Source organism: Lutra lutra, chromosome 7, assembly GCF_902655055.1.
Source record: "Lutra lutra chromosome 7, mLutLut1.2, whole genome shotgun sequence".
Lineage (NCBI taxonomy): Eukaryota > Metazoa > Chordata > Mammalia > Carnivora > Mustelidae > Lutra > Lutra lutra.
The window spans coordinates 32,982,626-32,996,294 of NC_062284.1; the positions used below are offsets into that span (position 1 = coordinate 32,982,626).

The following is a 13,669-nucleotide window of genomic DNA, read 5'->3' on the forward strand; positions in this document are numbered from 1 at the left end:
CCTATTCCAGCTGTGTGGAGCTGATTGTTGTAGAACAGATGAATAAATACAAGGCCCGTCTCAAAGACATCAGTAGCCTGGAATTTGCTGAGAATAAGGCAAAGACCAGGCTGTCACTGATTCGTAGATCAATGGTAAGATGTAAGATGTGGAATTCAGGGGAAAGTGGGAGTCTTCCTGAGGATTTTAAGTGTGCATTTATGGTGTAAAGAGAGGTTATTCTCCAGATCTTTTTCACATGGAACAGTAAAAAGAAACACTCTATTCCAAGGTACTATGGATGCCTTATGTTTGATCTTTTAGTCCTTGTATATATACAGAATATATGCAGTTAAATGTGTAGAATTTTTAAAATCAAGTATTTGGATAAAATGTTGTGGTTTAATAATCTGTCCCGTTTTCTTTTTCTGTCCTTCCTGTGAAAATTTAACCTATCCTGACTTTTCCTCTACTTCCTTCCACCATCTGTTCCCACCCTCAACCATTTCACCTTTGATGTTCCTGCCAGTACTTCTGTGATGTAAAGAACTTAATCATATCCAAAAATGTGATTCATAAGGAAATGGAATTCCATCTATGAGTAGATTGTTATCACATAAACATTTTTAAGGGTTTATTGTTAGATTGTTAGGTTTTGGGGAAAACCTTGCAAAAATGATCATTTATTTTCTCCATTTGCCCACTTTCCCATTTAACATCTTCCTTTGTAACCAGTGACCCATATATAGACAACTTCAGTTCTTAATGACCAACCATCAGTAGGGCCTGGATAACTGGAAAACTGCTGCCTTAAAGTTTAATCATTTGCTTTCCCTCCCCTCAACTGTAAAACAAAACTGTGGTAATGAAGACCCAGTCCGATCCCCAGTAAATCTTCCCTGTCATCATGTGCATGCTTTTGCAGGGACCCAGCGATGCTTCATCCATATCATCATGATTTATACTTAGATTAAAATACTCTGTTTCTTTGTTTAGTACTTAAACTGCCTGGCACAGAATAAATCCTAACAAATATGTCAGTTGATTAAATTAGTGAAGGGTCTTCTTTAAAAACAAGCATAAACATTGAGTTTTTCAGGCAGTAAAGGTATTAAATGAAGTTAATTGTAGGACATTATTTGAAAATCTTTTCCTTAGAAAATGAAAACAGAGACCCCATTTAAAAGTGAAACCCTGTCTGGTAGTCTGAATTTTCAGGAGCTCAGTTCTATGAGGCCCAATTTAGAAGAAGAAAGGGAAGAGGCCTTTTACTCTAATGCTACTTTTCAAAGCAGCTAGACATACGGTGCTTTTTTTTTTTTTTTTTTTTTTTTTTAAATTTTTAAACTGGTGCTTCAGAAAGTGGATATATTTGGTCATCTGAAAGATTAAACCTTCTCTTTTAATGGGGCAATGACATGTACATTCTAACCTTCTGCTTTCCTTTTCATGTCCTTCCTAATCCAGAAACCTGTACTAATTGCAGTTAGATTTATGAGCATTACCCGCAGTTCAGTCTCGGTATGTATTAATATTGCAATGTGTCACAGACGCTTTACATTATTGTCTCTCATCCATCTAGGAGTTGTTCTGCTCTGTCTATCATCCATGCCTGTCCACCCTCCATGTACAGCCCCCGTTAGGTCCCACTTCCTGACCGGCCTTCACTTGTTTTTCTCCTACTCTCTTTCTTTAGAATCTTCACTTGTCTTCCTCTGTATCATGCAGTTGAACAGTGTCCATTTACAATATACTAGTTTTTGCTCTTTGTCAGATAAGCCACTTTGTGGATTTCTTCTTTGGTTGGATCATTAAAAGGTGAACATTGAAAGCATTGAGATATCAAATTAATTTCTGCTCAGGAACTTTATTCTTATCCGTCTCCTTCTCTTTATTACTTGAAATGCCTATTGCTACTTGTAGCATCCTCCATCGTTAGTAATGCTTATTTGTCCATTCCTATCTGTGACTTTGATGGTGAGTTCCCAAACAAACATAGAAGTATGGCTCTTACCTGCTTACTGTTAGAATTACTGAAAGAATAGCAAATGGTAGTGGAAAATTAATAAGACTGGTTCTAGACTTATATTTCATAGTATAATAGAGCTCATACCCAGATTTAAGAACACCAGTATATATGGAAACTAATTTCAGAGGCTATCCATCTGTTGGTAACCAGTTCATTAAGGATCTCATTTTGCTGGGATATAAACACTGGCCAGTTTTGCTTTTTACCTAGTAACTGCCTGCCGATTCTACCATGTCTGACTCCCCTTTCTCATTGGATGTCAATCGCCTTTGCAGCATCTTGTCACTATTATGCAGTGTATAAACACTCCAGTTTCATGCCAGTATTTAAGAATTAGTTGTCTTTGTATTATAACTTGAGTCACAGAGTTGATTCAGTACTCTTACCAGTTTTTCCTAGGACAGTATAGACCTTAATCTGGGGCTGAAAACTTATGGGTGAGTGAGTGGACTCTTTTTATCACACACGTCTGCCCTCCCCTTTTCTTGTTGTTTTTCTTCCTGGTGTTGAAACTAGGAGGAGTAATAGTGGAGGCAGAATTCTACATGCTATCCCATTGTTGAGGTGGCAGTCCTCTTTCTTGGTTGTTCAACACTGCTGTTCTAGCTCATTGTCAGTAGTCTAAATGTAGGTGAGTGGTAGCTTCCATTTACCCTGCTAAAAGCGAGGTCAGTCCTGTCCCATTTTTATAGGCATTGGCAATCCCTTGGAAGATTTGATTACATCTATGGACTAAACCTGTTGATGGCATTCACACCATGGGACTCTGATGTGTATGTCTTTTTTTTTGCCTCAAGACTTTACAATGAAACCTACCTCCCAGTAGGGCCTGTAGGCACATTGGGGGAAAGGTTACATTTTTCATACCTCTTGGAACAAGGCCCCAGGAACCAGGACATAGTCTTGCCTATGTCTCTACCTGACACATCCCTACCATACTTTCTCCCTCTTTCTCTTTTCCCTTATATATAAGAGGGGCAAATCAGTAATTCCTTTGCCTATACAGATAACCAAATAGGAAATGAAAAATGGGTCTGTCTTTCTTTTAGATAATCTCACACTTTGATTCTCTGGATTCAGGAATGACAATAGGGAATATCATATTTTCATAGGATTTCACAAACTCTTTGTTCCCCTTAAAGTCCAGTAACCTCCACTTTCTTTTTAACCTTTTTAGATTCACATTGTATTCACATTGAGGGGAAAGTGTTATGATCATTGTTATGATAGGAGCTGGTTCAGTAAGCTAGTACTTCTCACTAAATCCTGAGAGAATAAGTTGGTACCAACTACATTTGGCTTCTTAAGCTAAAAGAAGGGGTACTTAATTATCCTCGGCTTTTGGCCTTAGCCACAATTTTGGAACAGGAGGAAAAATCCCACTTAACGTACTGTTGCTTTTGCATTTAGCTGTAGTAAAGGCTGTAAGCTCAGTTTGTTTTTTTTTTTTAAGATTTTATTTATTTGACAGACAGAGATCACAAGTAGGCAGAGAGGCAGGCAGAGAGAGAGAGGTCGGTGGGGTGGGGGAAGTAGGCTCCCCACCAAGCAGAGAGCCTGATGTGGGGCTCGATCCCAGGACCCCGGGATCATGACCCGAGCCGAAGGCAGAGGCTTAACCCACTGAGCCACCCAGGCGCCCCTGTAAATCAGTCTTAAGAACAAGACTGTGTCTAGCACATATTTAGTATTTAGTAAGCATCTATGAAATTGACTCTAAGAATTAAAAGAATTAATCTATGAGAGATAGCAGTGAGTTTATAGCATATCCACTACAAAAAGACTAATCAAAGTCAATAGTGTTCATGTATTCATAATTCTATTCCATAATTATAGTATTGACTTTTCTGAAATGTACAGTTAAATGCATATATGAAAAGTATGTTGTATTATTGCCAATGTGAATAGTCTTTGGTTTGGTTGAAAGATGAGTCGTAATCTAACAAATGGAGAAAAGAAAGAGGGGAAAGAGACTTCCAGAGGGAAGGAAACATGAAATAACAATCTGTGAATAGTAACTACCTTCTGTAGCTAGCACTGGGACAACAGGTAGTGTGAAAGCAGCAGAATAATTTGGAAAAGTAGATGGGAACCAAAAGTGCAACATTAAGAATTTTGAATTTGCTGCTTTGAAAGAAAATTTGGGAGCTATGGAAAGATTTTTAAGTAGGGGAGTGTTACCATCAGTGTGTCTTTTAGAAGATGACTGGTAGCATTCTGAAGAAGAATGGATTTGAGATAGGCCAGACTGGCAGTCATATATTAGGTAGGAGGCTCTTGACTCATAAATCACTGAAGTAGGTTGAATCCTGATCAATTGATTTTGAAATGAATTTTGAAAATATCTGTTCTGCCACCATGCAGAAAGAAGGTCATTAGGTTTATGGAGCATAATCTTTGACTAGGATACTCCCAGACTAGGATTTCGGAATATGATATGCTCATTGTCTCATCCAGTTATGTCTTTCCTGTAACAAATGTTTTTTTTAATTTATTTATGGTATAATTCAAGGCATAAATGTTGATTTAGAACTACTTAAGCTAATATAATATGAAGAATATCATTTGAAATAAATTTTAGTAATCTGTAAAACCTTCACAAATTATTCTCTTGAAAAATGTTATACACAGAGGTTTCCATAACTTCCAAAACTTTGACCATGTAATGCTTTTCTTCGTAATATACCTAGTTGAACAAGCTTTCTAAGAAAGGCATTTAAAAAAAAAAACAACATTCTGGGTGCCTGGGTGGCTCAGTGGGTTAAGCCGCTGCCTTCGGCTCAGGTCATGATCTCAGGGTCCTGGGATCGAGTTCCTCATCGGGTTCTCTGCTCGGCAGAGATCCTGCTTCCCTCTCTCTCTCTCTGCCTGCCTCTCCATCTACTTGTGATCTCTCTCTGTCAAATAAATAAATAAAAATCTTTAAAAAAAAAAACATTCTAATTTTTTAAACAGAATCAGTTGTTACTTTATTTACTTAGTTTGGAATTTATAAATTGCTCTCTTTTCAAGATTTTACTGCTGGGCTTAAAGTAGCAATGCTTGTGAATTTTGCATATTGTAGGCTTACTAAAGAACTTATTTGCATACCTCTGTTAGAAATGAGCATACTTTTAATTCTGTATTAACGTGGATAAGTAGATCTGTGCGGTTAAGCTTTGCAATTGACTACTAAAAAGATGCTAGAAATGTCCCTCCAAATGGTAAGTATTAATAATTGGAAAACCAAGAATCAGTTGAAAAGTGGCAGCTTATCATTAGTTTTTGATGTAGCTAATGATGCACTATATGTCGGCTACTGAACATAAAAAAATAGCCTGCAAAAATAAATAAATAATAAAGGACACCATCAAGAAAGTGGGAAGAAAATCTACAACTCCCCCCCCCCCCAAAAAAAAACCCTCTAAATAGCTCTGAAGGAAAGAGTAGTATTAGAATTGTGGATTTACTTGACTCTAGCAAATGGTTTCATCATTTCCTTATGTTAATGTATGGTATCTAAGTCTACCATTGACATTCAGGTAACTTGACATAAGAATCAGGTTCAGGGAGTGATGATTTTCTCATTACAGAAACATTCTTATTTCTGGTACTAGCTAGCATGGTTTTTTTTTAAGATTTTATTTATTTATTTGACAGAGATCACAAGTAGACAGAGAAGGAAGCAGAGAGAGCGGGGGTGGTGGGGGTGGGGGGGAGGGGAAGCAGGCTCCCCGCTGAGCAGAGAGCCTGCTGCGGGGCTCTATCCCAGGACCCTGGGATCATGACCTGAGCCGAAGGCAGCGGCTTTAACCCACTGAACCACCCAGGTACCCCACTAGCAGGTATTTTTGTAGTTATCTTTTTTTTTTTTTTTAAGATACAATTGACATCTAATGTTATGTTAACTTTAAGCATACAACATAGTGGTTTGCTTTATGTTTATATTGCAAAATGGCTACCACAGTTAAGTTTAGGTAACATCGCCACACGGAGTTATAATTGTTTTTTCTTGTGGTGAGAACGTGTAGTGTTATCTCTGTTGAAGAACCCTGCTCTTTCTATTTCTCCCTAACCCCTTTCCAGAGGTCATTATAGTATGCAAGAAGTGTTACTTACATCTGCATGCAGTATGTGTGCAAGGCCAGTGGCAAGGAGAATTAGGCACAGGACCTTTTTTGGGGGAGAGTAAACAAAAGGGAAACCGTATTTGTGTTCTGTGTGTATTTGTAAAAGAAACACCTCTTTCAAAGCCTTGGTCTTATTCTCTCAGATGGGGACAAATAAAAAGAAAAATTAGTAGAGAATTCTTGTAGATAGAATTACATAGGAATGGAAGAAGTACAGTAATATCTGGGAAAGGAACATTACCCTTTTCAGGAAACCTAACAGTTAGGTTTAAAGAAAAAAAGGCAGAATGTAGGAAGTAAGAAAATATTAAGGACTACTGTGGTTTGGGGATGATAAGATTATATGTCAGAGATGAGAAGGTGAAGAGTTTACAAATGGTAGAGTGATCTTGGAAGGTTGTGTGTTTAGAGAATAAGAAATATAGAATACTAGAAAAAATGATTGCTCTTGGCTTCCTGTGTAATTTTTGCTGCTAGGAGATATCATGATTTTGACATTGCAGAATCCCCTCCCCTTTTTTTTTTTAAGATTTTATTTATTTATCAGAGAGAGAAAGAGAGAGTGTGAGCAGGAGAAGCGGCAGGCTTAGAAGCAAGCTCCCTGCAGAGCAAGGAGCCCGATGCAGGACCCGATCCTTGGTCCATAGAATCATTACCAGGGCTGAAGGCAGACACATGACCAACGGAGCCACCCAGGTGTCCCTTTGCAGACTCTTTTTAAATGGGCTTGGAGATATGATATAACCTATGTCAGGAATCCATAGTCTGCTACATTTGGGGAACCACTACTCTACAGTACTATGATACTACTGGTTCACTGCATTGTATATTTGATGTGGATAACTCCTTTTCATGTGCAAGACATAAATACACACAAACACATACTGTTGTGTATTGTGATAAAGTGAGCTGAATGATTAGTACTTACTAATTCTCATTATTTGATGAGTCATAATTACAAGCATTAGAATTTTTTTTAATGAAGCCTGGTAACCTAATTATAACATCATGTAAAACAACCCGTATTCTAGAAAGCCTTGGATGTAGGACCTGTCCTTACCAGGAAAGTAGGCTCTTCAGGAAGAGGTCTGATAATCCAATTCCTTGCTTCCTATTTTTGTGACTTAACAAAAGACACAATAGTGATCTTCCATCTTGGCCCAAAGTACTATTCTGGGTAAAATTGCTTTGTGAGGAATCTGAAATTTTTGTTTTTGCTAGTTATATACAGTCCTGTCTAGGTGATGCATATTTTCTTCTCCTTATGTATTCAACCGATGAGCAATGTAGTACTTTTCTTGGATCTTCATAAAGTATTACTTCATAAGGTATCATGACTCCCTGGTGAGGGTAGTACATGTTTTTCCCTACCTAGCCATCAGGTTTTTTAAGGGCGATGCAATCCAGTCCTTTATAGCCACCGCATATATCTCTTATCTTCTTCTGTCTTTAACCCTTTGGGCTTACTTTGACTCATAGTATTGAATTTCTTTGTGTCCCATCAATTGTGCCTTGCCATTCCTTCTCACATCCTTCCTTCATCGTTATCCTTAAAGCATTTTCAGAAGAAATCAAAACTCTCTCATAAGCCTTATTCATTTTAACACTTTTCTCTTCAAGCCTTAGGAGAAAATGGAAATGCTGCGCCCAACTGAAGATTACCTCAAAGAGGGTATCTTCATTTAGATCCTCCATAATAAAGCATTTGGTTCCCAATATTTTTGTTACAGTAAGAAACGTTTTTACAGACTGGTCTCACGGAATAGAGAAGCCTAATACAGAGTCACAGAATTCTGACCCAAATAAGATAATTAAGGATCTTTGTTTTAGAATATCATTCTTAGAAAAAGTAGATAGTAGAATCATAAAGACTTTTCTCAGATAAAATATGGCAAATTTATATGATTAGATGACTAAATTTGTGGGTATTAGAATGTTCTAAAAGGAAGGGAAGGAGGGATCAGATAGTACTGTGTACTGCATGGTAAGAATACTCAGGAAGAAGTACTTAATTCTACCTTGGCGTCTGGGAAGGCCTGTAGAAGAGGTGACACATGAGCTAGATCTTGAGGAGTCTGAACTAACCAGATGAAACACATGTTGGTACAAAACATACATGGTTTAATTCTGGAGAAAACTAACTAGAATTGCTAGAAATTGGATATGTAATTACACAGAAGGGAAGCCTTAAGTTAAAACCAAAATAGGCTTTGTTCTGTAGCATACTGAGACATTAGCACTGTGGGGCCATGTGGGTAAGCTAGGACTCACATGGTCTCATACTGTAGATAGTTTAGTACTTAACATAAGTTTTGGTGCTTTATATCTTACTTTCATATTTGTGGGAATGAGAGGTAATGTTAGTTTTATTTTTCAACCATTATCTTAAAATTTCCTCCTGGATCCCATTCACGTTTCTCAGTAAGTGTTATTAAAGAGTACCCTAAGATTTCAGGGCAATCTATTGGGGTGGAATGGAAATTTTATTTTTAGCCACAGAGTATCCTCCTTTTTAGGGAATAATTGGTACCAAGAAAAGATTGTTTGAAGTGAATGTGTTCAAATAACATAATTAATGACTGGTCTGATGTGTATATGCAATAGTTCATGCTTATCTATGGTTTGCGTTTTCTTTGGTTGTTACCCATGGTCAACTATGGTCCAGAAGCAGGTGTTTTCCTTCTCACATGCATCGGAAGGTGGTAGTAGCCTAATGCTACAGGGCTTACATCATTCATCTCACTTTATCTCAATCATGTAGACATTTTATCGTCTCCTGTCATCACAAGAAAAAGGATAAGTACAGTATAATAAGATATTTTGAGAGAAAGACCACATTCACACAATTTTATTACAGCATATTGTTATAATTGTTTTTGATTACTTATTGTACCTAATTTATTAATTAAACTTCATTATTGTAATTGTGTATGGGAAAAAATATAGAGAAAGTTCAGTATTACCTTGGTTTCAGGCCTCCACTGGTAACATTGGAATGTATCCCCCACAGAGAAGGGGGGACTACGATAGGTATAATTATATACCTGCAAAGAGAAAATGTACACTTTTTTATCTGCCCATGAAATATTCTCAAAATGAGGCCACAACATTTCAGTATCTGGGTAGTGGCCACACAGGTATTTGTTTCATTATCTTTGAAACTGTACTTGTAAATTTTGTATTATCTTTAAGTATAAAATATTTCCATAAAAATTTTTAAATAAAATAATCTGTGGGAAAACATCAGGCCACAAGAAAAACCTCAAAAGCAAAGAGGAAATTATTGAGTAATTTAAAAATCACTATAAAAACACTATCTTGAGTTCCTGGGATATGTAGTTAAAGCAGTGCTCAAAGGAAATTTTTTTGCCTTTGAAACTTAACAAGAAAAAATAAACATCTAAATCAAGTTAGAAATAGAACAACAAAATAAACCTGAGGAAAGGAGAAAGAAGAAATTGATGAAAGTAATAGCAGGAAGTACATTAGAAACAACAAAAAATGGTGAAACAATAAAGTTGATTCTCTGACAGATCATTAGCTAATCTAGCTAATCTTTTGCACACAAAAAAATTTAAAGGCAACAGAGTATATAATGGGCTCTGGACTAGACTTTTGTATGTAAATCCCAGTGCCAGTTTACTAGCTATTTTGTAATGGGCAAGTCATTTAATCTCCATGCTTCAGTTTTCTCATCTATAAATTGGGGTTAATAGTACCAAACTCAGAGTTAAGTGAGTTAATGTTCATAAAGTTCATAAGAACAGCACTTGACACATTGATTTATATGTATATGTGTATGTATATATGTATCAGTAAAATACTTGATATATACATTTAGAACTGTCTCATCTATTACAAGTTAATTACAAGTTGAAATAGTAGCAAACATAATTCAGTAACCCATAAACATAAACCTTGAGCAAGTGGGATATAACCTGGGAATGAAAGGGGGATGCTATTTTTTTTTTTAAGATTTTATTTATTTGACAGAGAGAGATCACAAGTAGGCAGAGAGGCAGGCAGAGAGAGAGAGGGAAGCAGGCTCCCGGCTGAGCAGAGAGCCTGATGTGGGGCTCGATCCCAGGACCCTGAGATCATGACCCGAACTGAAGGCAGAGGCTTTAACCCACTGAGCCACCTGGGCGCCCCAAAAGGGTGATTCTATATTGGAGTAACTGTTAACATAATTCATCATGTTAATTGATCCTCATAGATATTTAAAAGGCATTTGATATAATTATATAGGTATTATTTTTTTTAATTCTTATTAAAATAGGGGTATACCTGTAATTCCTTAGCATGGTAAAATATATCTGTCTCAACTCCAAAGCCAGTATATTACTTAATGGAGAAACACTGGAAGCATTCTGATTAAAATCAGGAAAAGGCAAGGATGTCCATTATCCCCACTGTTACTTGACATTGATTGGAGGTATGTTATTTGACATTGATTAGAGGTACCAGCTAATGCAATTAGATGATAAAAAAGAATCAGAGTTACAAAACTTGTTAAAATTATCACTATTTCTATTCTGATTTTATTTAAGACTCAAAAAAACTAAAAAATTTATAGATTTTAAGAGAATTCAGTAGGGTGTCTGGGTACATTTAATAGTTAATAACTTCAATATATACAACCATTTGGGTAATATAATGGGAAAAAAATGCCCATTTGTATTTGTGTTTACATACCCATGTGCATAATTTATAAATTAAACTTTATTTTTGTAATGTATGTGTGGGAAAAAATATAGTATATACAGGGTTCATAAAACCAACATAAAATACCAAGAAATATAGTTAACAAAGAAACATGGAAGAAGAAATATGGAAGATAAAAAGAAAGCCTTAAAACCCAAGAATGACAAAAGCGGGCTTTAACAATTGCATTTGGAAAGGAAGACTGAATTTTATAGGGGTGTCAGTTCTACCTATTCTATTCCAGTTCTGTTATTGTTCTAATACCCAACAGCGTGAGAAAGGGGCATCTTCTTAGACTTAAATTCAGACTTATAAGGCTACCATGGGCTGCACTTGGGATCAGAATCACTTAAAATGATGTCAGACAGTAAGCACAGCATGCCAGCAGACAGCTTAAGGTCTTCCTCTTCTGCCAGAGTCCTTGTAGCAGTCCATCCTGCCATACAACCATCAAGGACTTAGTTATCTTTAGCCTCCCAAGTTGCAGCTCAGGCGCAAAAAAAGAGATCCAGATTTTGTGAATGCAGATCCATTCTTCCTTAGAAGTTTCATGCCTCCATGGGAATCAGTGTCTTTTATAGAATTCCATAGACGTGGTTTCCAAGGTCCCTGTAAGGAATGTGTCTAAATTATAACAGACTGCACACTCAGGGAAGTCCAGATATATGGCTTTTGACCAGATATTTATAATTTATTAATCATTGCTTCTTTTTTTTTTTTTTTGGGGGGGGTTATTTGTCTTTTTTAATCGAAAAGCTGACAGACTGGCTAGTTACATTTCCCCCCGAACCACAAATTTAGTAGTAACTCGGTTTCTAACCAACATATTCAAAGCTGAGAATTAAAAATGCAAAAACAAGTCCTTAGATCCAATTAAGGGAGCCCTGCTACATACAGGCTAATCAATACCAGTGGTACTCCTTGACTCCAGGAAGCTGGAAAACACCCTAATAATCCCACTCAAAACATTTACCTCAAGTAGCCTTTTTCCAGTTTCCAACTCATGAATAAAGATAATACGTTGTTAATTCTATTTCAGAAAACTTTTTTTCAACTTGTTTTATTTACAATGCCAACTTTTAAAAGGTCATTAAACTAAAGTTAACTAGACAATAAACTAGGCAGAAATCGCTTTACAAAGAGAGGGAAAGCCCAAAATGCCACCTTCTACAGAGAACTCACAATTCAGGTTTATTTAGAGCAAAGAAAAAAAACTTTTGATCGTACTAGAAGAAACTCAGCCATAAGTTTGGAATCTGTACTCAAACTACACATGCGAGGAGGACAATATTCTACTTAAACAACTGATTTGCTGCTGCCATTTGTCTACTGTTTGTCTAATATTAACAATTATAAACAGAGCAGTGCAACTAGTATTTGGAACAGTCCTTACAGTGTTACAGTGTCAGGCATAACATTTCACTTCTCTTCACACCACTGGTTCTCTTTGCGTACCTGGGCTTCCTCTTCTTCAGTAAAGTCATTTTTGATATTGAAGGTCTTGCGGATCTCCTCAGGAGTTTTCCCCTTGATCATATTGGCAACAGTCTTGCATGTTACATCAAGCAAACCTTTGATGTCTAAGTAGTTCGCAGCCAGAATAAGTTCAAACAGTGTTCCTTGGTCAACTTTCAGGAATTCTTGGTCCCAAACAGGGATATCATCTGTCCGCTTTTCTTTGTTCTCATCATCCTCAGGAGGAGGGGGGTCATCCTTGTGGTGGGTGCACCACTGAATGACCTTTTTTAATATTGCTGCATTAACATTTGGTAGAGGAACTGGATCATCATCTCCTTCATCGTCCATTCCCAAATCTTCCAACATGGTCTTGATAGTCACAGACTGTTTGGCGATTTCAACATCAACTTCAAATATCTCTCCATCGGAACTCTGCAACTTAATTGAAGGCATGGTGCTCGGTCTCAGGCCGACTGCGGGTCGGAGGCTGATAAAAACACAGCGGCCTCCAGAACGTGGGGAGAAAAAAGGAGAACAAGGCCACTACTCATTGCTTCTTTAGATGTAATTTACCAATCAAGGTAATTTTTGCCAGAGGCACTGTATTTAATAACATCGTTTTTGTGCTACCTTTATCAGGTTTACAGGGATCCCGCAGCTGTAACATTGACCAAAGATCAAATTTTCATAAACAAAGGAGGAGTCTTATCTTTTTTAAGTTTTTATTTTAATCATCCAGTGCTTATCATGATAAGTGCACTCCTTAACCCCCATCGCCTATTTCACCCATTCTCCCCACCTCCCCTCTGGTAACTAACCATCAGTTTGTTCTCTACAGTTAAGAGTCTGTTTCTTGGAGAGAGAGTGTGTGTATGTGTTTCTTGTTTCCCCTTTGCTAGTTTATTTTGTTTCTTAAATTCCACATACAAATGAGATCAGTTGGTATTTGTCTTTCTCTGACTTATTTCACGTAGCATTATATTCTCTAGCTCCATCCGAGTCGTTGCAAATGGCTAGACTTCATTCTTTTTTATGGCTAAATAGTCCATTGTATTTATATACCACATCTTCCTTATCTGTTCATCAGTCAGTGGATACTTGGACTGCTTCCATATCTGGGCTATTATAAATAACGCTGCTATAAACATAGGGACCCATGTTTCCCTTTGAATTCGTATTTCTGTATTCTTTGGGTAAATACCCAGTAATGCAGTTGCTGGATCATAGGGGAGTTCTATTTGTAAGTTCTTAAAGAACCTCCATACTATTTTCCGCAGTGGCTGTACTGCACCAGTTTGTAATCCCACCAACACTGGACCACTCCAATCCTTGCTAGCACCCATTGTTTCTTGTGTTTTTGAGTTTAGCTATACTGACAGGTTTGAGGTGA

The 13,669-nt window shown here is 37.1% G+C and overlaps 2 protein-coding genes across 10 annotated transcripts in view; one reads left to right on the top strand and one right to left on the bottom strand.

Annotated features, from left to right (window-relative positions):
• Positions 1-13,669, top strand: part of MYO9A (myosin IXA) — a 283,068-nt gene that overhangs the window by 236,540 nt on the left and 32,859 nt on the right. For all 9 annotated transcript variants that reach the window (XM_047735391.1, XM_047735390.1, XM_047735387.1 and 6 more), the window contains one exon: positions 11-134. In XM_047735391.1, the coding sequence (XP_047591347.1) occupies positions 11-134 (124 nt within the window). The remainder of the gene's footprint in view (positions 1-10; positions 135-13,669) is intronic.
• LOC125103677 (S-phase kinase-associated protein 1) lies at positions 11,550-12,820 on the bottom strand. The gene has a single exon (XM_047735398.1). The coding sequence runs from the start codon at positions 12,730-12,732 to the stop codon at positions 12,241-12,243; it is 492 nt and encodes a 163-aa protein (XP_047591354.1). The 5' UTR covers positions 12,733-12,820; the 3' UTR covers positions 11,550-12,240.